Source organism: Colletotrichum graminicola (assembly GCF_000149035.1).
Source record: "Colletotrichum graminicola M1.001 genomic scaffold supercont1.20, whole genome shotgun sequence".
Lineage (NCBI taxonomy): Eukaryota > Fungi > Ascomycota > Sordariomycetes > Glomerellales > Glomerellaceae > Colletotrichum > Colletotrichum graminicola.
In genome coordinates this window covers 246,008-272,996 of record NW_007361024.1, presented here as the reverse complement: position 1 = coordinate 272,996, position 26,989 = coordinate 246,008, and the positions used below count along the sequence as shown (strand labels likewise).

Genomic DNA, 26,989 nt, shown 5'->3' with positions numbered 1-26,989 from the left:
TGGAACGACCAGTAGGATGTGTATCTTGCAACAAGTGTGCTGTCAACGCCCAAAAGAGCCGAGGGCGATTCATCGAGTGTGTTGAGATTCAATAAACCTAGATGGGAAAAACACTGGAGAAACTTGAGCCGCATCGCCGAAAATTAAGGGTTTGATGACCAGAGAAGCTTTGAACACAGGTATTCGCATTCGCATGTGTATGAAAATGAAATTGCCGATGAGTTCTTAGCTGACCGAAAGCAGAATCAAATCACGGCGCGTTGAAGACATTGACAAGGAATAACCGCTCATGCACGGGGAATATAGCAGGTCTGTATTAGTATCTACAAGCGACTGCGTCAGGGTATGGTCGAGACCTTTGCTTACTTCCTCCGGGCCTTGAAAGTCTTCAGAGGGTTGACTTTCCGCGTACCAATCTTCTTGCGTCCTGGCTTGCCCTTATTCCTCCTCTGTTTACCACCCACCTTGCGGAATGGCACCATGCCGACATCGTTCTTTGTGAGAGAATCCTTTCCCTCTTTCGGGAGCAAGTACTCGGGTATATGCTTCAGGTGGGGCTGCTGTCGAGCTGTTCTCAGTTCTCCGTCGTGCCTGAGATGTTGGAGTTCCGTAGGGTTCTCCTCGAAGTATCTACAAGGGGTTAGTCGGGCGCAGGCTTCGATAGCGACGGACATCCTGTCCGAGACGCCATCAACCGTAATCGGAAGGCACATACCTCTTGAGTTTCTCGCTCTTAAGGAGTTCCTGCTTCAACTCTCTCATACGCGCTTCGCGAACCGCCACCTTAGTGACTGCTCTCAACGCATCATTTAGACGGTATCTGAACGCATCCAGATGCTCCTTCTTGAAGCTGTAGGGTTTGACCTCCTTGCCCTGCTTCGCCTGCTGCTTCTTGATTCTCGCCAGAATCTTCTCATCGTGTTCGGCCGTCTCTATGCTCGTCGGCAAGTGCTTGCGGTACAATTCGGTAGGGACGTAGAAGGACAGAGCCATGCCTGTCCGGCCGGCTCGCGCTGTACGTCCAATGCGATGAGTGTATGACGAGGCGGATGTGGGAAGGTCAAAGTTGACCACTGCGGCAACGTTCTTGAAGTCGATACCTCGCGATACGCCGAACTCGGAGTCTCGCTTTGATTTGCGCTTCTTCTTTGATTGTTCCTTCTCCTTCTGGCGTTGCTCCGTGTCTTCTTCTTCCTCACCATCCTTTTCCTCCGCACCCATGGCGCTCTTTTCGTCGGATGCAATAATAATGTCGTACACTCCGCGGTTGAACTCTTCGAGGACATGCGCCCTTGATGTGACTGGCAGCTCGGAGTTGAGGATACAGCTCCGGACCTGAAACTGTTCGAGGAAAAGCTTCAGGCGGTACGAACGGTCGACATCGTTGACAAAAATCAGGCACTTTCCCTTGACGAGCTTGAGCTTGAAGATAATGAACGCCAAAAGAAACTTTTCGTCCTCTCCGCAACTGCAAGCTGTTAACAAATAACAAGCAAGGACGCTTATTTCGAGTGACATACCTGACAACAAACTGAGAAAGACTGTCCCCTTCCGTCTCCTCGTCGTCAAGATCCAATATCGTGGGTTTCCTGCCGAAAGTCCCTTGTAGCGTAGTGACATCCGTTGAAAGTGTTGCGCTCATCATTGTCAACTGGACACCCTTGGGCAGCTTTCTTGCAATGTTCTCCAGATCCTCGTTGTAGCCGTAAGACATGATAAGGTCGGCCTCGTCAAGGACTATGGACGTCAGATTCCCCAGCAACAACGCTTCGGAAACGATGTTACGCCACGCGGTGGCTGGTGTGGAAATGACGACGTCGGGGAAGTTGGAGAGGAGGGAGCGCTGGACAGCGTCGGAGATCTTGTCGACAAGCTTGATAGCGTGAATATCTTTCGCGCAGTACGCTGAGAACTTCTCGATCGCTTTGAGAACTTGGTCGGCGAGCTCGCGAGTCGGCACAAGAATGAGGGCGGTTGTGGCGGGTGAAGAGTCGGTCTAGAGAGTCAGCCGGATCCAATTGACAGGGAGAAAGAAGCGTTTACGTACAGTCTTGCGCTTCAGGATGCTAGAAAGCACTGGCAGAACGTACGCTGCCGTCTTTCCAGAGCCGCAGGGAGCCTTTGCGACGACATCCTTTCCGTCCAAGGCCAACGGGATAGCCTTCTGCTGCACTGGGGTCGGTTCCTTAAAGCTCTCGGCGGCGACGGCCTGAACCAGCCGTGTATCGAGTCCAAGATCGGCGAAGGAAAGCTCAGTGGTAGTAGACTGTTCTGTCTTGACGCGCTTCTCAGTTTCGCCCGCGGGAACGGTATCTTCGGGTTGCTTTCTCTTCATCGTGGGATCGGTCGGCGTCGCAATGATATTCTACGTTATGGGAAATCTGCAGAAGTCTTGGATGGAGGCGACCGAACCAGTGCCAAATCAGAAAAAAAATCTGGAGGGGCGGGTCTGGCAGTAGCTTATCTTATCGGCCATCTTGAACCATGAATGCCGATGGCTGAATAAGCATGCTAGGGGTTGCGCACCCAGACGGGTGACCTATACGGATACATAATGAATGTCAATCTCGGGACGTGGAATCTTTGGCTATCCACGCTCGCAATAAATCTTGTTGGCGTATAAGATTAAAACAATGTTAATCATTCAGAGACCTCTTGAGGTTTTCTCAAGGATTGACCTCGTCACCTATAAACAATCAAAAACCTTCCTTCAAGGGCCCTGTTTCTGAGTCTCGAGCTTGATGGGTGAAGCACAAATTACATTCTGTCACTTACGAGCATCGTATTCTCGTTCCTAGGTGTCACAATTTGTACCTCAATTCTGCATCCGTCTCCTCAAGACCTGGTGAACCGCCATAGAGCTGCGATTGCAACCCAACCATGTTTATCTACGTAATCTCGTCAGTAACCTCGTCATGAAAGAGATGATAATTCGTATCTGTTAACTGGTCAAACCTACGTGTCTCGGCCCAAGCTGGTCAACTCGCTCAACTCCAATTAGTCTCATCGAAGTAACTATCTCATCGGCGAGAACTAGTAAGCGAACCAAGGTCAGCGATTGGTTTCACAGTCGTCAGTTGTTTCTGTGTTAATACTCACTCTGCAACGCTCTCTCGACCCCTGCCTGTCCGCCAACCGCAAGACCGTATAGCGCAGCTCTGCCAATGCCAACGCCCTTGGCCCCCAAAGCCAATGCTTTGACGACATCGGTCCCTCGTCTGACGCCGCCGTCGATCAAGACATCAATCCTACCCAACACCTGCGGACAGTACTTTCGAATCTCTAGCAACACCTGAACTGGCGTCAGCGTCGTGTCCAACGCACGTCCGCCGTGGTTCGAAATGATGATGCCCTTCACGCTTGGGAAAAGGGTCGCGGCATATGCGTCCTCGTGTGTTTGGATGCCCTTCAGAACGATCGGAAGCGAGGTCTGCTTGGTGAGCCACTCCAGCGTCTTTCGCCATGTCAAACTCGACTCTGTGCCCCAGACCTGGGGCGCCGCTCCCCCGGCGACCTCGGTCATCTTGAACCGCTCGTCTGCCTCTCTCTTGCCGGGGAAGGGCGCGTCGAGTGTGAGGACGATAAACTTGATTTGAGGAATGGCCCGGATCTGCGCCAGAGTTCGTTCGGTTGCCTTGATGTCCTTCAGGACGTATAGTTGCCAAGCAAAAACCGCGTGTGGTCCAGCTTGGACAATCGCGGAAGGAGACATGAATGCGTTTTTGCTGATGATCTGTAGCCCCCGGAATCTTGAACATGCTGCAGAGATGCCCACTTCACCGCTAGCATGGGCCAGCTTGGCCATGGCCGCAGGCGCGACGTAGACAGGCATTCCAACAGGATTTCCGAGGATGTTGGTTGAAAGAGAGCATCGGCTACAATCTGCAAAGACTCGTGGTCTCAAGAGGATAGAGCGGAAGACTGCGCCGTTTCTGACCTTGGTGATTTCATCGTCGCTCCCTGAAGCGTAGTATGAAATGGCCTTCGGACTTAATTTCCTCATCGCATACTCTTCCACCTCAGAGATGCTGAGGATGTGAGACATCGGAGGCATGCCCTCTGAACCACGATGAGATGGTGATAGTATAGGCATATCTGCTGTGGGGTTATCCTTCTTCGGTAACTCTTTTTCCGAAGTTGATTCAAGTATTCCCATGAGCTGACCTGGCTTCAAATACTCCTCTAGAAGCTCAACTGGATGCACTTCATTAAACGCATCAGTCGAATCTTTGCCTGCGTTCTTCAACAGGACGGACTTGCCGCCTGGGTGGCTAGCAAGAAAGGCGGTGATCTATTCATAGATGATAATATCAGTAAGTCACGTGGCAGGTTTCAACGAAAGAAGGCGATTTAGACACATTATAAACTTGACCATGGATTGCTATCCAGCAATCTTAGGATGGTCCGGCGGTGGCAGGGTCTGCGGCGGAATCGACCCTGGCCGGCTCCGCGTCTTTTGCTGCGCTCCGCCGTCCGGCGAGCCCCTGTTCCTACCGGTGCCCCTGAAAGATCTATTCCCTAGCCCGCCGACGGGCGACGACGTCAAGACCAAGTTCGACCTGAACATCGACAACACTTGGGGCGACGGTGAGGCGGACAACAATTCCGAGGATGAACCGAACGAGGCAGCCTTCCAGTTCCATGTCCTCGCCAGTCCCGGAGAGATCCAGACTTCTCTGGACAAGCGTGACGGATCCCACTGGGAGGTTTTCAACTGCACCGAGGCGGTCAGCGAGGGCGAGCACACCGTCCAGATGGTGTGTACCGATAGCTCGGAGAGGAGCAACTACGGCGACATTTACAAGGGACACGGAGTCGAGGGGACTATTCTTGAAATGCCGCAGAACAGGGACTGCGGCCTGGGGAAGCACGCCGTCGCCAAGAGCCTTGAACCCGCCGGAAACCAGTTCCTGCCGCAGCATCTGGTGGAAAGGAAGTTACTACATGACGCCACAATTTACGATCTCAAGTTTGATTACAACTTCACCCGTGTGCCGTGGGGCTTTGGTCCGACGCAGCTGCGAGTTGACTTTTCGTAAGGACCTAACCTCTCTGCTTTTTTACAGGCTTATCGTGTATGTGCGTACGAAAGAATCGTCACTGACCCTCTCAACTGATTGCAGAAACCAAGAAGGCTACTGGAACAAGATCGTGGCCGCGCCGTCTTCCAAAAAGTCCAAGCGAACCCTTGACGAAGTCGGCGGCAATCACCGCCGCTGGCTCGAGGAAGAATGTCGGGACGACTACCACCGCGGTAGTGTGAGCCGTGAAGAGCTTTACCGACGATGGTTTGGCGATGATGCTCTCCAGTGGCTCAAGGAGCTTCTCCACATTGACGTCACGGTCGAGAAGCGGCATGACTATGAGGAGGTCTCGGCCATCATTCTCAAGGAGGATTGGACCTGCGGGCCATTCCGAGCCAAGATTGATGCAGTGGCGACGGCAGCTATTGAGATGTCAACGTCGTTTGGCATCACAATCATCACCGAGCTAGGAGCTAATTTGAACCTTAGTAAATCTTACGTCCACTTTAACAACGAGGTAAGCAAACCGATTCTTTCGTCCAAGGGTCGACTGCACGTTTGGTGGAGAAGGAGATAATTGAGCGGACATTATGACGGACATTTTGACTAAACGGCATGTCAATAGGGCAGCATCGAAGCCATCCTCACCATCGACGCCCTGATGAAGTTGGAATGGAATTCGGGTGTCTTCACCATCGTCCCGCTGCCCATCCCCGGCGGTAACTTCAAGATCACCGGAATCGTTTAGCGTAAGTCACACGTACTATGCATCTTCCCCTATCAGCGCACAGCTGACCTGTTGTGTCGAAAAGTCGGGCCCCGTTTTGGCCTCAACGCCCGCTTCAAAGCCAGGGTTTCCATCGAGGACCGGATCGAAGCCAAGGCCGAGCTCGCCAACTGGGAAATCAGACAGACATACCCGCAGCAGGACGACTACAAGCCCAAGGAGATCGAGTCTGCCAACCGGCAGTTCCCCACGGACGGCATCGCGTCACCGAGCTTCGAGGTGTCGGTCACCGCCCAAGGCTACGCCGAGGCGCACATCATACCGACGCTAGCGTTCGGCATCAAGTTCGATAAGCAATGGGATCTTGAGGACGCCGAAATCGAGCTCTACGGAGATCTCTACGGCCGCGTCCGCGCCATGTCGGACCTTGTCGGCGGTGACTGTCTGTTTGGCTACAAGGTCGAGGCCGGAGTGAAGCTGATGGCAGACGCCCATGTGTCCCGATTTCTTCCAATGGAATCCATCTCCTCACACGTTTGGTGAGGTAAGCGGCCCGCATCTCTTTGAAGTCCTGGGTATTTTTACTAGTATCAGAAGACACTAACCTTGCTGGACCATACGCAGCTCAACAAACGCATCATTCCCGAAGGCGACAAGGAATGGGAATGCGTCACGGCCGAAACCAAGAGGCATATCGAGGGCAGAGGAGAGAGTCGCAACTCCTCTCATTCCCTCATCGGGAAGCCCAGTCTTCGCAAGCGCCTTGTCCCATACGAGCCGCTGGTCAAGCTACCCGACGCCGAAAAGCTGTGTCCAGTCGAGGGCAACCAGGGCGCCCAAGATTGCGCCGACACGCAAAACGTCTTCGAGTTCTATGATGATAGCACGAGCGACGCGCACCCGGTAGAGTTCCGCAAACGGAGCATCTTCGACGACGATGGCGGCTCCCTTTTTGCTAAGGGTCCCTTTAACGAGACGGATGATTATAACGACTACAGCGACGATCAGGAGTACGGTACCTCGGCAAGCGAGATGCACCTGGTCGAAAGAGGTCCTCTGGCCAAGCGGGCGCCGGGCAAGAAGCTTGCCATCTGCAACGGGGCTCACCAATTCCACATCAAGAAGTGGGACACATCAGGCACCTTTGACATTTATGACAACGCCGACTGGGCTGATTGCAGTAATTGTAAGTACCGCAATACTTGTTTCTTCTTCTCCCCGGACGTTATCCCTTTCATGGGCTGAACCAGGCGGGTTATTAGCGCACACAACAGACGACTTCGTCATTCAGGCTACGAGACAACGGGTTCCATACACCACGAGGGCTGGAAACCCGGCTCTTGAGGAGTATCCCGTGGAACACGTCCTGGAAGCGCAGATGGTTGTTCTGTTCTTCGAGACGACGGCCTTCTCGGACCTCTGCTTCGATATGGAAGAGACCGGATCCGGCTGGTTCGATACGAACGCCGTGGACCCCATCGTCCCAAGGGCGCCGAGACGGTCCCCGTGGCAGTACATCGCCGACGCCTGGCCATACTCGAGAGGGACAGAGACCCGGTCCCGGATTCCCTACCCGGCGCACAAGGAGGATGATTTTGTCTTCGTCATCGGGCCGGTCAGCAACATCAAGTCCAAGGCCTTCCAGAACTTCCCTGCCCTGAGTGGTACGGACGACATGGGGCGCGCCGTGGCTTCCGAGGCCACCGTTGGCGATGCGATCCGAACCATGAAGACTGCTCTCATGCTGTGGAAGTATCTCACCACGGGTGCCATCCGGGACACGCTGGTGGCGCAGGCAACGCGTGTCGGCGACCGCATGGAAGAGATATAGGACTTGCTGCGCAACGACCCGAAGTATAGCGCTGAAATCCAGGGGATGAAGGCGTTGTGAATGTCATTTATGAAGGGACGGACCGACCTCGCTGCCTCCAAGGTCCGGGCGTTCATTCGTCAATGGATGCCTCGTATCGAGCAGGTTTTGGATAACACCGACGCAGCCCAGGACACGCCAGCGCGGGCGGCGCTTAGGGTCAAGATCGAGACGCTCAAAAGGAAGTCGACGGCATGGCTAGCTGGTCGAGCCCGTTCGGGAGATTCTAGCCACGCACGCTAGTTAGAGACGGAGCATGGACTGTGTGTATCTATCCTGTCATTTTGTAGTGTGGTTTTCTAGACCTGTGACGGCTCCATCTCAACTTCTGCTGTGATGATGCGTAGCAGTTCAATGTGACAGGACAGGCAGAATCTCGACAGCATCCTCCTCGAGGTGTGTATACATAGGAGGGCGAGACCACGTTCTGTACCGACACCCCTTGGCGCGTTTCAATAAGTGCAAATATGTCTGGTTTGTTATTCCTTTTGTCTACATACATATCTGTGCTTGAGAACCTATACTAAGTAGACATGCCTGCTCACTCACCCCTCTCGACACTTCCCCCTGACAACCGCACTCACCATCATTCGCCACCACTCTCACATCAACTCGGTACATTGCAAGCAAGACACTAAATATGGAACCCTCATCCGAACGACTCGACTTTGTCTCTTCAATCGAGATCGGCCAGCCTTCTAGGGCGGTGACCAGTCGAGTCCAAGCGCGTTCCTTCACGGCCGTCCAGCTCAACAGCCATTCTGAATCGCTCCGACAGTTTGAACAGGTCTTTGACGATGCCGGAATCCGCCATCTCGTAAAGACCATTTGCTACGATGTCCTTCTCCCGAGCACCAGCGACAAGAGGCTGCAGAACAAGTTCCAGTCCACCCGTGAGGCCGCCACCAACTCTGCAGCCTTCACGCGCGCTGTACTCGCCCTCTTCACCAGCCTCAGCTCATGGCAGAGGAAGGACTCGCAGGGGAACGAAGGGATTCGGCTCTCTCTGACAGCCACGTCGCCCTCGGAAGATATAGAGCGACGCAATGGGAGCGTGACCGTCAAGAGGGGCCGGAATTTCTACCGATACTTGGATATCGACGCCAAACTATTGCCTTCCGGCCGTCTTCCTTCTGTCGCCTGCGTCTCCCTCGCTGAGCCTCGTCAAGATAGACCGGGGCACTGGCCGGCCGACTGGTCGCAAAATCCACCCAGCGGCCGCCTATCACATGGCGACTGTCGTGCCTTCTCTCCAACATGCCTCATGTGAGTTTTACATGCCCAAACTCCACCTCTCTCAGACCCGACAGGGGTTTCGAGCGGCGCTCGCCCAGACGCTCCTCGACCCCTCGTTCACGTCTCTTGCAACGCTCGAGATTCTACTCTCGGACAGCGACCCAGAGAACGAGCTGGCGCAGCCCGAAGAGTACGTTGGTGACGACGGCGAGGACGACTTGAGCCGTGGTCTGGCCAGGATTTCCGGGCTCACGACCATGACGTCGATTACTCTCCGCGGGAAATGGATTCTATACCCACGGGCATTTCCATCTCAAGGATTTGGTCCTAGGCTGAGCTTCTACTTTGTCGAGGTCTCACTCGTGACTCCTGACGGCAAGTGGCTGTTTGACGATGCCAACCCTGACTATGAAGCGTCCGAACCCGAGGATGTGACGACATCGAACGAAGACGGCCCTGCTGACGTGGACTCGGAAGACTCGGATGCCGCTGATTCTATCTCAAGGTCCCTGGCCACGGCGAATTTGGATCGTCCCTCGAAGCAGGTACGTGGTGTCCCGAGCCCAGAGACGTTCACGCCGCTCGTCGCCTCTTTCGCCAGAGCCGTCGCGGGGGCAGACGTGCCGCGGCGTGCCGAGATGCACATTCACGGAGTGCTCGCGATGGTCGACGTCGGCTACATCGGCGTCGGCGAGGAGGAGCGGACCGCCTTTCTCAACTGGCCTGCCTCGGCCCGCCGAGCCATAAAGGAGGGGCCCGTGGAGAAGGCGACCTGGTATCTTGACGCGTCTGGAGAGGGTTCGGCCGTGCGGTGGAAGCTTCCGGCGCAGATTCGCGCGGCCATGGAAGACGGGGTGGGCGAGGGCAACATCAAGACGTCAACGCCGGAGGGCGAGATGGAGATGGAGTAGGGCTGGTCCAACTGACGGGAGGATGACGCTCTCTTGTCTCAATACCCACACTGATCAATATGAGTTAGAGGGAACAGTGACAAGAGGCATGGGAATGGAACCATTTTTAGCAGTAATGCTAATCAAGAAACCTGAAGTTGGAGAAAGCACTTAATTAGTGGTATATGAAACTAGGACATTCGTCTTAATTTTAAAGCAGCATTCCTATGACTCTCATTACGTCCCATACACGCAAAATGAGGTGCGTTGAAATGTCCCATGGCAGCTAAGTTTATGTCTGCGTCTAGCCTGACCAGAAGTTGAGCAACGTCCATATTCCCATAGCCACATGCACTCTGGGGAAGGCTACCAAAGAAACCACCAGTCTGGGCATTAATATCTGCACCCGAGCTGATCAGCTCTTTGATGAGATCTTTGAACTGAAGAAATGAATATAACTCTTTGCCTTTGAGATAGGAATAGCATGAATGCTGCAAGAGTCTAGTTAACACGCCCTTTTTGAAATTAAAATCCACACCTGTATTAGCAAGAGCCTTCTAAAACGTGCTAAAGCCTGTAACATGCTTTTTCCTGTAAAAGTTGCTATAATCGCTAATCAAAGCGCCAATATCTACACCAAAGTCAATAAGCATATTAGCGATAATCTTGTTGCTCCCGCAGCATATACTACATAGAACAGTATCAAACTTACCTCCTATCAAGTTAACATGGGCACTGGAGTTAACCAACATCTCCACAATATGTCCATGGCCCCTGTAGGGTGCAGCTTGAAGAGCATTACTGTGAGTGCCGCCTTGAGCATTAACATCTGCGTCCTTCTTGATGAGAATCTGTACAATCTCCTCATTACCCCCGAAAGATATTTCATTAAGTAGATCTCAGTGAGTTCCGCATCTTGAGTTAATGGCTGTGTCCAGGTCAATAGGCATAAGTGTAGTATCCTCATGGCCTGCTGCAGATAATGCCTTAAGCGATTCTCCATATCCTTCCTCTTGGCTCCAAGAAGAATGAAGAGGAAAAGGGTATTTAGGGTCTCTGAAGCAAGAGGCAGTCGGATATCAGGCTGTCATGTTGAAAAGGGGGCTTGGCTCATACAGAAAGCAAGGCGCCAAGAGTTCCGCAACATATAATTGGCGGCGACGGTGGTCGACGCCGCAACGATGCACGAAGAAAAGTGGAAATGTAAGCCGCCTTCCAAGGGGTAGAATCGCCAACGTGTGAGACGGAGCAACAGGCCATGTTCCACTCTTTCGACAGTCGCCGGAGCCCCTCGGCATCGGCAGCCGCCGCTCCGACTCTGCCCCGGAAAGTCAACCGCTCGTGCCAGGAGTGCACGAGACGGAAAGTCAAATGCGACGGTGGACACCCTTGCGCCAGTTGCCAGTACTACAAAGTGGCAGACTCGTGCGAGTATAGGCAGCGGAGCAGACGGCACGCTGTGAGCAGGAGGTATGACACGACACCCCTCATAACCCCTGGCATGCCTATGAAGCCCCGGGGCTTACTTCATCGAGACGACGACAATTAACATGCACCCATTAGCACTCTTGAAAAGACTGCAGAGAAGCTCCGCGACCAGTCCCGTGTCCTGCAGGAACTCTTCCCCGACGTCTCCGTGGACGACCTGCTCGGCAAGAGTCGGGCGGAACTGCTCGCGTTGCTACCACGAGACTCGCTCTCTGGTACACGTCCCGCCGTTCCACAGGCCGGCCTCTTACCAGCTGGTGTCGTCTCAACCGCTGCTCCGGAAGAAGACGGGAACGAGGACGAGGACGATGTTCCAGACGACCCGACGCAGCTCTCCGAGAGCGGGGAAGCCGCCAACGACAGGCGCTGGGAGGAGTCCGCGCACCAGCCCACCACCATCCGAGCCAGCGACGACATCAACGCCGTGAGCCTGGCGACGGACCAGCACCATAGTTCCTACCTCGGCGTCACCTCTGTTAGCGCCGTCCTGAGAGCCATCTTCCGTCTCTGCCCCGCCGCGAAAGAGCACACGGCCCAGCGCGTCAAGACGTGGAACGACGCCCAAAATCAATCCCAGCTGCTGCCGTCGCTGTCCCCCGCCGGGGCCGGGGCCGGCCAGAACCCTCTGCGCGAGCGGCGCTGCATCGTGTTCTACTTTGACCACGTCCACCCCATCACCCCGATTCTCAACGAGGACGACTTCCGGCGGACCCTTGCCTCGGGGGCCCGCCACGACGGCTCTTGGCTGGCCCTCCTCAACATGGTCTTCACTCTGGGCTCCGTCGCTTCCGGCAGCGACTCGCTGCACCTACACTACTACAAGCAGGCACGCGCCCACCTCGACATAGACTTCCTCGGCTCCGGCAACATGGAGAGCCTCCAGGCCCTCTGCCTGTTAGGCGGCTACTACCTCCACTACCGCAACTCCCCCAACATGGCCTACGCCGTCCTCGGCGCCGCCCACCGCGTCGCCATAGCCCTCGGCCTGCATCGGGAACCCGCCCCTCGCAGCCGCATCGCCGACGAACGCCCCGTGAGCGATGCGGAGCGCGATACCCGCGTCTCCCGCGCCGAGACACGCCGCCGCACCTGGTGGGGCCTGTTCTGTCTCGACACCTGGGCGAGCATGACCCTGGGCCGTCCGACCTGCGGCCGCTGGGACGGTAGTACTATGGACACGCTCCTGCCGGCGTCGTTGTTCCCTGACGACCACGTCGCCGCATCGCTGCGGGCCAGCTGCATGTTCTGTCACATATGTGACCGGATCCAGCACCGCTTCGCCCAGCACGCCCGCTTGTCCGCCCAGGAGGCCTTGGCCTTCGACCGCGAGCTCAGGGAGTGGCACGCCTCCTTGCCCGAGTACCTGCGTGACCCGGCGAACTCCCCGCCCCGGCTGGCGATGGCCCGCGAGTTCATGCGCAACCGTTACTTGAGCGTGCGGCTCATCTTGTCACGCTGCTTCCTGTTGTATCTCGCCCAAAGCCACGGCCTCAGACGCGGTGCCGCGTCTGTCTCCAGCATCGCTGAGCCCTCTGCCGAAGATATGATGCTAGTCGACATATGCCGCTCTGTCGCTTTGGAGGCCATCGATGCAATAACGCTCTACTGGATGCCCAACCGCATCCACGTCTGGAACTCGGCCTGGTACCTGTTCCAGGCCTGCATGGTTCCGCTGCTGTCCATCGCCATCGAGACTAGGCACCGCCACTCGTCCTGCCAGCAGGAGAGACCGGCCGTCCGCCCGATACCTTCACTGGCCACTGCCGGCATGCCTCCGGTAGCACCCCTGGCCACATGGTGCGCGGGCCTCACCAAGGCCCTCGAGGTCTTCGCCGAGATGCGCCCCTGGATGCGCACCTCGGACTACACCCCGGAAATCGTCGCGGCGCTCTACGAGGCTGTCACCGCCGAGATTGAAGAACCCGGAGCCGCCGTCGGGCCCGCCACCCGCACACCCTCAGCCACGACGGACGGCAGCATGGACCTGTTCGAGTGGTGCGACGAGCAGCTCGCGGAACTGGACTGGGGCACATACCTCGGCGTCGGCGGCGAAGATGGGATGCATCAGCGCATGTTTGCCTTCTTCTGAAAGTTTGCCTCGATATGCTGACGCAATGACATGGATCATGGGCTGTTTGCCGGTCTGAGAGCCACCGGTGTTTCCCTTCTTTCCGTACGGAACGCAAATATTGTCGTGGATCGTGTTTTCTATATGTAGACGATATCCTTGAAATGCGTCAATATAACTAACACAAAACCCTTGGCGTCAGCGTGTCTCGCCGAAGCTATTTCACACGCGAATGGTAGTAGTATCTATGAGAATGTGACGAGGATGGACAAACAGACACAGTACAGTCCTTGGATAGCATCATATTGCTCTATTATTATACGATGAAGTGACAAGATATCATTCACCACATCGGCTGCATCTATCTCATTTGGGGTTTAGACCCCCTCCGCTGCAGGCAGTGGTTCCGTCCCTATATCCCCCTAAAAACCCAGCTAGAATCGCTTGCCTTCCCTGATCGTATCGTCTAAAAACAAAAGCCCCCCGGGTATAGCTCACTCAAACTCCTGGCGTATAGTAGTAGTAGTAGTGTAAAAGCTCAAAAGAGAGCAATAGGGAAAAGAAAAAAAAGAAAAGCAAACCCATTTTCCAAAACATGAACCGCCTTGAATAGGGAAAAGTGTAGACGGCGATGACCTTGTGGTCAGGATAGCACCGCTCTCTCTCACGCGCTACCACCAAGAGCCGCCCTCCACATTTCAAGCCAGCCTCTGAAGGGACTTGCTGGTCCTGACCACCACCCGCTGCCGCGCCTTGGCCTCCTTCCGCATCCGTACAGCCATCCACACGTCGGCCTTGTCCTCCTCCCTATTCGCATAGGTGCTCTGGTACATGGTCCCAAGCGCCGAGATCCTCCGTGTGCCTCTGGGGCCGAGGGCCAGATCCGATCTAATTGGGATATCAAAAAGGCTGTCGTCGTCCTCTTTCCCTTTCTCTTCTTTGACGGGCGAGATAGGAGCCTCGGCCCAAGAGTCCAGCGACGCCCTGCGGGCGAACCAACTAGGGTTACTCAGCGTGAACCGCTTATTCGAGTGCTCTAGTGACGTGGCGCTGGAGTCTGGTATTTTGGAAATAGTGTCAAAAAGCCCTGGCAGCTGAAAACCCTGTTCACCGTAACCCTCGACGCTGAATAGAAGTTCTTCCTCGTTGCCGCCGATATGGACTGATTCCCTTTCACGGGTAGTGATAAACGAGTCCGCGTCGACGTCGTCCTCGGATGACAAGTAGTCATCCATATTGAAGCTTGTCTCGGGGTTAGCCAGGTCCATGGGAGCCGACAGGGCGTTCTCGAGGGCTGCGCAATACGCGGCGAAATCGCCTGTCTCGCTATGCAGCGAAGTCTGGCTGTCGTTCCTGAGCGACGACTTGGTAGCCAAATCAATCGAGGTCGTCGTGGTGCGTCGAGAATGCGTGCGCTGGAAACTGCTAGTGCTTGACGTGGTCGGAGACGAAGACGACATGGACCACTGACGCAAGCTGCTTTTCCTCATCGAAAAATGCTCCAAGGTCTCTTCCTGAGTACCTATCCCGTGCGGCGACAAAGGGGCCTTCGGGCTCTGACACGAGTCCTCTTGTTCCTCAAGCCACAAGCGGCCACTTCTCATCACATCTGTTACAACCGGGCATGTCAGTAGGAAGGCCTCATGAAAATGTTGACAAAGGTGACGAGGAAATCGGTAAAGGCACTAACGCGGTGAAGGGGCTGACAAGGCCACATCCGCGGAATTTTCAAAGCTCTCAATCTCAACTCGGCTGACCCATCCCCTTGTGTCAATCGGTTCATCGAGCTTCGCGTTCCGTGGCCACTCGGTATGGCGGGCAGTTGGACCTCTCGCGAACAAGGTGTGCCGTTTGGATGACGAGTTCTTCTGGGTTGGGGAGGAGAATGTGGAACTAGCTACTGACCCTCCGCGGGATGACGGCCTCATCGACTGAAACGACTCGACATAACTGTGGCCTGACGTCTTCGGTCGTTGTTGGACAGGCAACGAGTAATTGTGTTTGACCAGGTAAGGTGGCTTCTGTGACGTCTTTGGCGACAACGAAGACTCGGCCTGTCCGCCAACCGAAGTCGACAGTATGCTCATTGTGTCCAATGGGGCCTCTCCACCTAGTGTAGAGCGTCTTTTCTGCTGCCTCGCGGCAATTTGAGGGGCAATTGCGCCGAAGGTCATGGGGTGACTGTTCAAAGGTCCGGCTGGGACGAATGAGGAGACGAACGAGACGGGGGCAGTTGGGATGTAAGCACCCAACGATTGCCTTCGCCGAACGCTACCCGACCCGGCAACGGACTCCATGATCGGTTGTCGGCTAAGAGAGCTTTCGGGGTTCAAGATGTTGGACCGAAATGAGACTTGGCCGATCGACGTGGTCAACGACTTGGTGCGGTTTTCATTGACCGTGGACTCACGACGCCCAGGATTTACAAACGTCTCTCTCTTGTCCCTCACACAAGTTCCTGTGGTTTGAGGTCGTAAATTTGTGTTCGCGGCGTAGAATTCCTGGACCCTCTCGGATGCCAGGTCAACACCGTTCTCGCCAATATTCCTGTCAGCGACATCTTCGCCATAGTCCCGCGCCCCCGACGCCTTGACCCGACTTTGGAAGCCGGATGGTCTGATTTCTGACTGAGCATCGAGAAGGTCGACAAAGCCCCTCGCGGCTGTACCAGTACTTCGCATAGACATATGACGAGAATGTGAAAACGGAGCTGGCGGAGGCAAGAACGGGTCGCCCTCGAAGGGGACGGCCGAGAGATCGGCCCGCTGCTTCGGCGTGGGGGAGAAGCCTGAGTTTGTTGACGATAGCGATCCGATGCGCGGTTTTCGGAACGAGAGAGGCGGGCCCCTCGACGAGTTTCTCGCTGGTTTACTTGATGGAGATGGGTTCCGCCAGTCGCCGCCAGGAGCGGAACTGGGACGTTGGGCACTGGTATCGCGGAATCGAGGAACTGGTGGGGCTGGAGCTGCGATGTCGAAATCCGTCATAAAAGACAAGTTGGTCTCGCTCATTTTGTAATGAGACCGTTGCAAGCCCTCAAAGACAGCTGTTGGGCCATTTCCAGCCACGGGATATGTTCCTGACTGTGTGTAAGCTGGATGGGCGTGAAGTATACGGGGGTGAGATGGTAGTCTTACCTAGGAGCGGGGGAAGGGAAGCAGTGGTGGCATCATAGGCCTGGACCTTGATCTCGTTTTGCGGCTTGTTGGGTGACTTCTTGGAAGAGAAGAACTTCAGGAGGCCCATTATTGCGGTTTGTCGCCCGCCATGTGGCGAGGCACGAAGGCCGAGCAGCTAGCACGAAGCCAACAGACGACGCTCACAGGCCGATAGGAAGATTGATGCTCAGCCAGGAACACAGGAAACAAGCGAGTGCTTGGATGGTGAGAGACGGAGATTCTGCCGGTTGTACAAGATGGAAGTGACGAGAGGATGGAGCAGACGGCGGGCGGAGAAGAGAAGGGTTCGAGCCAGTAGACGGGGGAGGGGAGGGTCTAAAAGCCAAACAGGTGGGCCAGACGGCGTCAGTTATTGAGAGGCTAGAGAGAAAAAGAAAAGGAGGAACGATGCGACATGACGAGTCGTGTGTCGGGGTGCAAGGCTGAATGAAGTGTGCGTATAATACTCCGTACTCCGTACACTACTAGGTAAAGACATCAGAAAGAGAGGGGGGGGGGGGGAAGCGGAGCGGGTGGGTGGGAAATGATTGACGCTAAAGCGGGTTTCGGGTCCGGGCCAGTCCAGGTCGAGGGCTTCGTACAGTCGAGACGATGCATACGATACGATCCATCGTTTAGGTACCTGAGCGTGGCTGCGTCAAGCGGCAGCCGGTGAAGCAGGGAGCCTTAGCGTCGCGTCTTTGAACGGCCCTCTCAGCAGCTCCGACGAGGGTAGTAACAGTCAATAATCTCTTGGAGAGCAGGCCGGGCGTTTGCGAGGCCTCGTCAAGCGCGAGAAGCCCTGGCTAATAGAAGACGCACATCGGCCTGCCTATTTGTGCCGCCATATAGGCAGGCCGATGTGCATCTTCCGAGTAGCTTGTGGGATACCTGGTTGTCAACGATCAACTCATTTCCATATCTCTTGGAGCCGAACAGGGATGGCCGCAAGCACGAGGTCCTGTGTTGGTTTGCAAGGCAAACAAAATCCCGAACGGCAAAAGGGATTGGCCAAGGCCCGGACAAGAGGGGTTGAGAGTAGGCCGGGTCGGTGCGATAGTGACAAGGGTTCAAGCTGCTGCTCAGACGAAATGGTACATTAAGGTTCCGGGAGCAGGTGAGCAAACGGAGAGTACCTACCTATCTAGGTACTCCTAAGAGTACACAATATGAAGCGTATATAGTATGTAGATACTATGTAGGTATGTAGGTAGTCTACATCAAATGGTCGGACGGGGAAAAGGTGGAATGAGTGGTGGGATGGACCGCGGGCCCGTGCGAAAGTGGCGGCAAAGGGCACAGGACAAAACAGTCTTCAAGCCATTTCCGTGGTGGTCCAGTCTTCCTTGGCTTGTCAGGACCTTTTCACCCGATGTTGCAGCGGCCAAAGGTATGAGACGAAAAAAAAAAAACGAAAAAAAAAAGGTCCCGGCCTAGGTGGCCGGTGCGGGTGACGGTGCAGTGTAACGTACAACACACTGAACCACTTGATGTAGATAACTATCTACATAGTACATAGTAAACGGGGGATCCATCCATGATGCTCTGCTTGGATCAGCGGCAAACGTTGCCCAGAGATGGCAATCAATCCCTTGACTTCCTTGTGTTACCAGCCGGTGCAGAGCCGAGGCAGATACACTAGTCTCCGAAGCGAACCGTGCCTGGACCAGGGTGGCATTATTGTACCCATCAAAACGACCAAATTTACATGAAAGCTGTTCCGAGGGGTGAAGATGCCGTGTCCACCATGCTTGCTGAAGTATCCGTATGTAGGTATGTAGATATGTAGGTATGCCTGATGATGTTTATGGTCGGGGAAAAAAAGAAAAAGAAACATGGGGGGTCAGGATCAGGGATCAGGGGTTAGAGATGCATGCCGATTAGTTTCGCATCGGAGAAAAGAAGAAAAAAACAAAAAGGAATCGGGGTGGGTTGGAAACGAGCCCGTTTGCCAGGTTCTTGAATTGGTAGCACCAGCTGATCGGCCCCGAGGCTAGCGTGTGGCAGCAGAAACAGAGTCAAAGAAGTTTCCTGTTAAACGGCGTCCGTTAACAGCAAATAGGTAGATAGGTAGCTTTGTTCCCTTGGTCCCAGCAGGCGCAGCACCTTAATGGTATGCATTGTCGGTTGACTAACCGTTTGGGATCCGAGCTCGACGGGGGGAGGTTGGGGGTTCGCCTCCTTGATCGTTGCTGTGGTGGTTGAGAGGCGTGTCGGGGTAGCAGCAGTGTAGCGTTGTCAAGTCATGCATGCTATATCAATGGAACGGTATTGACGGATTGACGGCAGTTTGTTGCATGCTGTCTCTCCCTCCCTCTCGCTCTCTCTTTTTCTCCCTCTCTCTCTCTATCCCTGTCTTTTATTTTCTCCCTCTCTCCGCTCGTTGAGTCAACGCGCCTCTCCGTCTTGCCTGGGTCGAGGTAGGTAGATAAACCAAGCCATCTTCCCCCCCCCGGTCTCAGATGTGCGCCTGCGTCGCTGCGAGACATACATATCCCGTGACCCCCGCTGATTGGAAGCGGGAGGCAGCAGATCGTGCATGGGCTCGCCCCTGGTGTCCTGTGGGCAGTGCTGGCTGCGATTGGGCTTAGGTGAATGACGCATCCCAAAAGTCCAGTGCGAACCGGCAAGACGGCCAGCTTGGTTCACCGTCATGTTCATATCCGATTTGCAGGGAAGTATGGCCGAAATGGTCGAGGACGAGTCGCGAGACGCAACGCAATGCAAACGACTGCTCGGGTTGACATCCCCCCCCCAATCTTCAATCTCATTGAAACTTGGACACTAGTTGCGGTGGTGCGCATTTACAGCAGTCTATAGGTTCCGTGCAGCATGCCACCCGTTGGTCCATGATGAGTGGTAGTCAAACGAAGCGACCCATGAACAGCGTCGTGAATGGGCGCTGTGACAATGTTTCGTAGAATCGGCTGGAGGCGATGGTGGAGTTGGTGCAACGCCCTTCCCCTCCGTTCATATTAGGAAAGTTCTGCCTCTGTTCTACCTAATACATAGTAGGTGGGTACTGTGCTCTATCTGCGCCCGTGTTTTCCGCACAGTCATCTTAGTCATGCCATCTTATTATTCAACGAATCCTGGGCGCGTATCAGTTTGGCTTGCATGACATCGAAGCCGAAGCAGGTACTACTGGCATGTAGCTACCGTTATTGCTTTTCTCCTTCCTGTTTTACCTTTTTTTCTTCTTCCAACAAACTGAGATTTCCACAAATTATCTAGGCAGGAAACTGACAAGCATGACCATTTATTGAGACAACAGATGTTGACACGTCAATCGTACCGAGAGGGGGAACAGTCGTTTTGCGGTTGCATGCATATACCTACGTCTGCTCTGCTCCGTAGGTACGTAGCGTAGAGGTCAAGGGGGAGGAGCGGCATGTGCCATGATCGAAACCCTTCGCCTTCAACTCAACCCACTATCCAGCCGCTTGCATGGATGCGTCCATCCGGCCTCAAGGGCTTGTCGCTACTGCTCCCAAAGGGGTCTCCGGCAAACGGTTGACGCCCCAACTCAGGGGACTCGCGTTAGCTCATTAATTATATTACACAAACTCAATACTTCGTACCGCCCGCCATCTGAATAGCCTTCTAGGAACGATCAACCACCACCACGTGGAACGAAATGGCCGTGTTCTACCCGAGCTCTCGTCACCTCATCCTGGCCGCCAATACGACCCCATACCTACTCCCTCCTCCCCCCCTTGGGGTTCCGGTTGCATCAAATCATGGCCTGGGCATGCGACAAACCTCAATGAGACGTCAACCCCATGCGATAGGAACAACAGTGCCATTCCTTGTGTCAGTCTCAGTCGTTTCTCGACTTTCTGCGATTCAGCCTGCCATTCGTTCTGGACTGCACAGGAGATTGGCCGACGAGTAAAGCTTTCCAGGTCTGCCATGTCAAGAGTCTATGGCTCAAGATATGGCCAAATTCCTTCACACTACCAGGAGCCGTCTTTTCCGCCCATACCTCTTAGCGTGGAATATCCACAACCCGGCGCAGCTATGTTCGGGTTCGCGCATCCCAGCCCAGCCGGTGCCGCCGCTTGGATGGCGCCCCGTGCCCAGTGCTCGTTCGACATACGAACGCTGAACACTGTAGCGTCCGAGCGGATATGTCAACCTGCAGGGGGTGCACGTTATCTGCCGTTAAGCTTGAGGAAAAATAAGCGGGACGAAACCGGTTCCTAGCAGCCTGGAGCGCGAGGGGAAATAAGCTTCCAGATGAGACATATCGTGGGACCCCAAGTGGCATGCCGTATATGCCGGTCTGTGTATACCGGACCATCGTGAAGGATAATCAAGAGACAGGTCGAGGCTCTCGAAGCGCTGCTGATGGGAGACCCATGACCTTGGCCGACAAGCCATATTGTTTGCGACTAGCTCGACTGCCGCGGACAAGTGTCGCCGTAGCGCTGCCGTTGCTGCCGCCTGCTTTGGAACTGTCGACGTCTGGCTAGTTGGCCAATGCCTATTCAATCTGCAATTTCAGATTGAGACTCATCCGTATTACTCCGTCACCAAGAGACAATTGGTTGCGGATTTATTCCCCACCATCTCATTGAGCTAGTTACTGTCACTTGACTCACTGGCAGCCGGGACGTCAACTCGAATCAGGGAAGCGAACGCATCAAAGAGAAAAAGAAAGAAAAAGAAGGAGAGAGGAAGGCTCCTGTTTATGCGCGGGTTGGCTACCGTACTTATTTTTAGCTGAACCTTGCCATGTCCCAGGCAGCCTTGAGAGTGTACATGTCGGAGACCAAGTATATTTGGCACATGTGTGACACAAGGAAAGCTCCAGCGCGACCTACTTGCCTACTGCCTACTTTATGACCTCTACTTTCCCCGTGTCTTTCGCCTTTACTTCATCTTACCGTTTCTTTACTGTGTCTCGGTCCCTTATGGACACTACCTAGGGTGGCAAGCGAAGAACTAATCGATAAAGGACGAAGCAAGAGAGGAGGGAACGACAAAAGTAGCATCTCTTACACGCACCTTCCTAAGAATTTCAAGTGACTGCTTAAGGAAGCCAGAGACTTGCCATTGAAAATACATGCGGGTGTCACCTGGCTTCTGGATTGCCCCGCTTCAATGTTGGACCTCACCTCCGCCTTTCTGGTTGATTCCCACCTATTGAGCCATCGTCTCTCCACGTTCGCACCGCCGCAAAGCCCTGTCTTCTAAAAAGCCTCTTATACGTACTGTATTCCTACACCTCAAGTTGCCACTCACGAGCTGCCAGGCTGGAAGTCCCCCGCAGTGCAATAGTCTCCTACAGGACTCATCCTTTGCTCGTCCATTCACAATGTCCAATCCCAAGGACAACAACCTGCCCGTCCAGCCCGACGAACTGCAGGGTTAGGTGCCCTTCTTCACCGAGCACGACGGCACTCCCATTATCGACGATACAAGAGAGCATAACAGCCTGCAGCCCCTTACTTATATTGATGTCGCATCGGAGCACAGCACATCCGTCACTACGCCTGCCGGAGATGGCGCGCCCCCCGAGTCCAGTGCCTTTGTCAAGGATGATGCCTTGAGAACACAAGAGCCCGAGACAGCGAACGACTGCAACTATGGAAATATCCCGTCGGAAATGTCCTCTTCTCTTGCAAGGGGCCGTGCATGGTACAGCGATGCGCAGTCACAGTCCTCACCGGAAGCCACTGGAAACCAGTCTGGCTTTACAAGGAGCCAGACAGCAGATAACCACCGAAAGTCAAAGACGGAGTTCAACTCGATCCCGGACGAGGTTGTCCCTGTTGGACTGGACATGGCCAGGTCCCCCGGTACTGGTTCCCAGGCGCACAGGAAGTCCTCTACTGAATTCGGCAAGATTGTGGCTCCCGGCAAGTCATCTCCTCTTCACGCACTTACACTCTCCTCAACACTAATATTGTCTCCAGATGCCGGTCTCGCGAAACAGCCGCATGTTCAGGATCAGGCCGCCGCTCTACCACCTGTGGTCCCGAAGCCTCACTCCGCGCCAGGCGAAAAACAAGACAACGGGGGGCGGAAGGCGGACAGCCAGCTGTGGCAGAAGCCCGAAGCCCAGGGGTCGTCACAGCAGCTCTGGAGATGAATCCGAGTTGCCTGTAGATGGGCTTTCTTAGTTTATTACGTACAGGCAAGGCCTTTGGAAACACGCCCCTATGCAATGTGTAGCCTTACAGGGATGCTTCCTGAGTAGGACAGTACCTAGAAATTTCGACCAAGAATGCTTCATGCCGTATTCAACTCGTATAGAGCGTCTCCGTATTTCCCATGTCCTAAACGCCAAATGGTATCCTTTCCTTTTGTACTTTGCTCTCACCCAGACATAAATAACTCCTTAGTCGAGGGATCCCGCCAACGCGACGGCGCTGAACCGGAGATCCGCCCCCTCTCTCTCGAGGAACTTACGCGGCCCCCAGGTGAGGGCTTTCTCGCTCAGCACATCTTCGCCGGCGTCCAGCTGACCGCGGTTCAGTGGCCCCTTGCGCCGGCCGTCGAGCTCCCACAGGGTGCCGTCGTCGCCCCTCACGAAGCAGACGTAGTGCAGGTCAACATCGTCCGAGGCCTCGGGGGCTTCGGTAGCGCCCTGCGAGGCGGCCTCGCGGTGGGCGGTCGCCAGCGCCGGGGTCTTCTCGAGCAGCTGGGCGCGGGCGACGGGGTCGAGGGGCAAGGCGTTCTCGATGAGAGTGTCCAGATCGGAGGGCTTCTCTGCATCGCAAAATTGAACGGAGGGTCAGTAAAGGCCTTCATTATCAAGAAGCTCGTGATCATCTGGTCATGGAGAGGCGTAGGTGGAAAGAGTGAAGTGGTGTGGGGGGGGGGGGGGGGGGGGGGGGGGTGGACATACGGATATACTCCCTAGCTGGTCCGTTGGCAACCGCATGCAACAATCCCATCAGCCCGCAGGCGTTGCGGATCGTCTGGCGGAACCATACAACGGGCTCTCTCGGCCCCTTGCCCTTGTACTCCTCCAGCAGCGAGTCCTCGGCCAGCCGGTGACTCTCGTAGGCGGCGCTGACGGGGAAGACGAGGAGGACGGCCAGGGCGGGGCGGGGCACGAAGGAGAGCATGTCTGGGTCGGTGAGGGAGTATACGTCATGGACCGAGAGGGCGGGCGAGAGGCCTAGCTTGTGCAGGAGCGAGGTCATGAGCTCCGGGTTCGCCTCGAGGGGAATGAAGGCGGGCGCCGCGGCGGAGGGGTCGGGGTTGGTCGAGGTCATCTTGGCGGGCGTCGGCTATCTGGTGATTGTTTTTTGTTCTTGTTTTGTGGTGGAGCGGGATATCGACGCTTCGTTAGGTTTGCGATTTGGAACGACTGGAGTGTCTGGTGTTTTTCGCTTGTTCAGGATCGAGAAGTTGCTCTGTAAGAGATTAAGTTGTTCAATGTAGATCGGAGTTGTAGACTGGGAAGAGCTGTTTGCCCCTCCAAGGCATCTGAATGGCGGGGTCAGTGAGGTACATAACCGGCAAGGGGGGTGCGCCACAGAGCTGTGAAAGCTTGGCTGCGGGGGGTGCTGAAAGAGCTTGAGCCAGGCCAAGCCATGTTGAGTCAGGACGACACTTATTCACCCAAGATTGTTACTCGTCTGTTTTTGATGAACAACGCATGGAAGAGATGTCTGTCTGTATACTGTGAATGAATTCTGTCTTAGCTAGGGTGGCGCCTGTATTTCCTTCTTTTTCCCTCCTTTTTCATACCATGTTAGTGTTATACACGTCTCAACCTCCCCCGTTTTGGCGCAATTGGAGCGCTTGGTGACCATCGTCCCTCTAAGCTTGATCTATACACTTTGAAATATTACAGGATTGTACATCCAAGTAAACCTCGGGGGCCGTCTCAGAATAGTTTGTCACGAAGGCTGTTGGCCGGTGGCAGGTTCGCTCTGTGGTCGGTCTTGCACTTCTTTGTACTCACTCTCATCCCCAACAAGGGGCTCCTCGTGGCTCAGATAGTTCCACTGCTCTGGACTCTCGTGAGAAGGCTCGCCATTGACAAGGACTTTATCCTCGGCGTGTTGGCTCTCCTCTTCCGTGAGCAGCCCTTGCTCCAACTCCTTCTGCATCGCCATCTTGCGCTGCCGCTCACGGACCCTGCCGTGCACAGCAGCGTCAAAGACGGTGTTGTTCTCGAGGTAGAACTCAATCTTCTCCTCGACGGCGTCCTTGACATGAAACGCCAATGCCTGGCTCGTGAAGACGTTGGGGAAGCGGTAGCTCACCCACAGATAGAGCGTGATGGCCTGGTGGAGTGTTTCGATCGAGTGAAGATATCGCCTGCCCTGGTTGTTGAAGTCCTCGAGCGTCGCGTCGAGCAGCTCAAGGTTAATGGGCCCAATATCGTACAGTGCACCGTCGCTACGTGTGGAGATGCACTTGGCGATGGCCTGGAGTATCTCCTTCTGACCGCTCTCGCGCAGTGAGATGGGCGCGTGAAGGATGGTGATACGCTCCTGTATCGTCATCGGGAACTCCTGGATAGCGTCGGCGATCTTCAGGTTGTCTTCGGGGACGTGTACAGTGTATCGCTCTGATACTGGGGCGAGTTCGCGCAGTCGCAGGAGGATGAAGCTGAGAGGCGTGTCGGGAGGGAAATATTCCGCAAACTGCTCGATGATAAAGGCCGGGGGATGGATGGAGGCCACCTCTAGCGGTGCAGTCTCGGAGTTGAAGGCCTTCTCAATGATTGGCAAATCCTCATTATCTAGCGTCGTGACATAGCCCATCTTCTTCCCCTCAATATGGGCGGTGCCGTTGTGGTCTGTTGCCGCTTGCCTGGCTGTCTTGAACCGGCCTGCTCTGCCACCAATCTGCTTGACCTCGGAGGTTGTTAGAGTACGGAACTGGGTGCCGTCGTGTTTTGTCGCGGTCTCGAATATGACACGCTTGATCTCCAAGTTTAGACCCATGCCAATGGCATCACTAGCAACGAGGAAGTCGTAGTCATTGTCCGGGTCGTTGAACAAAGCTGCCTGTTGCGCTCGAGTCTCGGGTGGTAGAGACCCGTAGACGATGGCACAACGACGACCAGTGGCCTCCTCAATGGCATTCTTCAGACCGTGTAGGTGGATTCGATTGAAGGCGACGATCGCGTCCCCTTTCTGGAGCTTTGTGAGGTCGTTGCCAAGACTTTCCTTCATGGTTTGCAAGGGGCTCAGTCTTTGGTAGCGATGGACGATGCACTTGTCGCCAATGCTGGAGCATATCGACTTGATGAGATCGACGACACGCTCCTCACCACACAGGTGGACTTCCTTCGCCATGACACCGAGGAAAGCCTGGGTCCAGGCCCAGCCTCGCTCTGAGTTGCCAATCATCTGGATCTCGTCTAGCACTGCGACGTCGACGAGTCTGTTGAGCGGCGTCATCTCGACGGTGCAGCTGATGAAGTAATTATCCGCATCTGGTATACGTTGCTCCTCACCCGTGACCAAGGCACAAGCCTTGCCCTTGGCCTGGAATCTCGAGTAGATCTCGTGGGCCAGAAGACGCAATGGCCCTCCATAGATGCCTGACTTGGCACTCTCGAGCGCCTGCAACGCCCGATACGTCTTTCCTGAATTCGTCGGTCCCACGTGAAGGTGGACGGTGCGCTGTATGGCCCGCGTGGCGGGAAACCACTCATGAGGGAACCTCAAGTCCGCCAGCTTCTTCTGCCTCGGTGTGGACTGAGACAGCTTTGACCGCATCATGAAGCTCTGGAACGAATAACGTAGCTCCGAAGTCAGGCCCTTGACATCGCCGCGGATGAAGGCGTTCCGCAGAGACCAGAAGAGCGGGTTCTCCTTGCGCAGCATCGCGCCCTTGTTGGCCATCTGTATCGATCGCTGTATCGTCTCCCGGAATAAGGCGATCTCGTTGTTGAGCCCATGTTCGCTTCTGACGCCAAAGTTTTGGAGCTCGCGGTTGGTCTCCGAATAGCCGCCCATGTTCTCGAGGACGACATTGAACTGGGTAAGGATCATGGATTTAAAGACGTCGTACTTGGACTTTTGGCGGTCGGGAGGGTTGTAGCGTTTCGCGGAATTTTGCGCTGGAACCGCCTACATGTCCATCTCAATGGTCAGACAATCCAGCAATTCCCTACGGTCTGCAGCCGTCGCCGTCACTCACCTGGAAGGCGGCCAGGGACGATGTCGCGAAGCCATGGCGCGAAGTAAGACGACTGCGCGCAGCGCAAATCTTTGCAACTCGCAAAACTGGTCTCATGGTGGGTTGTGTTCTGACCAGCGGATCATGGCTGGGGGCATGCGATAAACATGTCCATTAGCATCAATGTAAGACTAGAAGCAGTCCGCCCACCCTTTCGCCTCCCCAGCATCAACACTCACTCTCGCATCTGTGAATTTTTGGGGCCGATAAGAAGCAATTTACCCCTGGTCTGTCTCCTTATCAGTAAGAGCTCTGATTCGTCCTTGACGAGTGGCTGTGCGCTGCCCCACTCCGGCTTAGTGCCCCCCCGTCTCCCGATTGCACCGTCCGTCTACTTCGTCATCACGCATTGAGGCCCCAGGTTCCCACA

At 55.0% G+C, this 26,989-nt stretch overlaps 9 protein-coding genes across 9 annotated transcripts; 4 read left to right on the top strand and 5 right to left on the bottom strand.

The window, feature by feature from the left end:
• Positions 1 to 362: 362 nt before the first annotated feature.
• Positions 363 to 2,335, bottom strand: GLRG_05752 (DEAD/DEAH box helicase; the record flags this gene model as incomplete). The annotated part of the gene is made up of 4 exons (XM_008096437.1): positions 363 to 630; positions 716 to 1,468; positions 1,521 to 1,996; positions 2,048 to 2,335. The coding sequence occupies 4 exons, from the start codon at positions 2,333 to 2,335 to the stop codon at positions 363 to 365; spliced, it is 1,785 nt and encodes a 594-aa protein (XP_008094628.1).
• Positions 2,336 to 2,801: 466 nt separating this feature from the next.
• Positions 2,802 to 4,093, bottom strand: GLRG_05751 (FMN-dependent dehydrogenase; the record flags this gene model as incomplete). The annotated part of the gene is made up of 3 exons (XM_008096436.1): positions 2,802 to 2,888; positions 2,960 to 3,033; positions 3,100 to 4,093. 3 exons carry the CDS (start codon positions 4,091 to 4,093, stop codon positions 2,802 to 2,804), a joined length of 1,155 nt encoding a protein of 384 aa, XP_008094627.1.
• Positions 4,094 to 4,373: 280 nt separating this feature from the next.
• On the top strand, positions 4,374 to 7,582 carry GLRG_05750 (glycosyl hydrolase family 18 protein; the record flags this gene model as incomplete). Its single annotated transcript, XM_008096435.1, has 6 exons — positions 4,374 to 5,035; positions 5,124 to 5,541; positions 5,650 to 5,743; positions 5,837 to 6,246; positions 6,376 to 6,937; positions 7,026 to 7,582. 6 exons carry the CDS (start codon positions 4,374 to 4,376, stop codon positions 7,580 to 7,582), a joined length of 2,703 nt encoding a protein of 900 aa, XP_008094626.1.
• A 679-nt stretch (positions 7,583 to 8,261) lies between these two features.
• GLRG_05749 (uncharacterized protein) lies at positions 8,262 to 9,768 on the top strand (the record flags this gene model as incomplete). Its single annotated transcript, XM_008096434.1, has 2 exons — positions 8,262 to 8,784; positions 8,837 to 9,768. 2 exons carry the CDS (start codon positions 8,262 to 8,264, stop codon positions 9,766 to 9,768), a joined length of 1,455 nt encoding a protein of 484 aa, XP_008094625.1.
• A 1,237-nt stretch (positions 9,769 to 11,005) lies between these two features.
• Positions 11,006 to 13,324, top strand: GLRG_05748 (fungal specific transcription factor domain-containing protein; the record flags this gene model as incomplete). The annotated part of the gene is made up of 2 exons (XM_008096433.1): positions 11,006 to 11,217; positions 11,311 to 13,324. The coding sequence occupies 2 exons, from the start codon at positions 11,006 to 11,008 to the stop codon at positions 13,322 to 13,324; spliced, it is 2,226 nt and encodes a 741-aa protein (XP_008094624.1).
• A 677-nt stretch (positions 13,325 to 14,001) lies between these two features.
• On the bottom strand, positions 14,002 to 16,549 carry GLRG_05747 (uncharacterized protein; the record flags this gene model as incomplete). Its single annotated transcript, XM_008096432.1, has 3 exons — positions 14,002 to 14,912; positions 14,994 to 16,382; positions 16,441 to 16,549. 3 exons carry the CDS (start codon positions 16,547 to 16,549, stop codon positions 14,002 to 14,004), a joined length of 2,409 nt encoding a protein of 802 aa, XP_008094623.1.
• A 5,232-nt stretch (positions 16,550 to 21,781) lies between these two features.
• GLRG_05746 (uncharacterized protein) lies at positions 21,782 to 22,558 on the top strand (the record flags this gene model as incomplete). Its single annotated transcript, XM_008096431.1, has 2 exons — positions 21,782 to 21,833; positions 21,891 to 22,558. The coding sequence occupies 2 exons, from the start codon at positions 21,782 to 21,784 to the stop codon at positions 22,556 to 22,558; spliced, it is 720 nt and encodes a 239-aa protein (XP_008094622.1).
• Positions 22,559 to 22,807: 249 nt separating this feature from the next.
• GLRG_05745 (ubiquitin carboxyl-terminal hydrolase, family 1) lies at positions 22,808 to 23,690 on the bottom strand (the record flags this gene model as incomplete). Its single annotated transcript, XM_008096430.1, has 2 exons — positions 22,808 to 23,178; positions 23,318 to 23,690. 2 exons carry the CDS (start codon positions 23,688 to 23,690, stop codon positions 22,808 to 22,810), a joined length of 744 nt encoding a protein of 247 aa, XP_008094621.1.
• Positions 23,691 to 24,320: 630 nt separating this feature from the next.
• Positions 24,321 to 26,676, bottom strand: GLRG_05744 (uncharacterized protein; the record flags this gene model as incomplete). Its single annotated transcript, XM_008096429.1, has 2 exons — positions 24,321 to 26,510; positions 26,581 to 26,676. The coding sequence occupies 2 exons, from the start codon at positions 26,674 to 26,676 to the stop codon at positions 24,321 to 24,323; spliced, it is 2,286 nt and encodes a 761-aa protein (XP_008094620.1).
• Between the last annotated feature and the right edge of the window lie 313 nt (positions 26,677 to 26,989).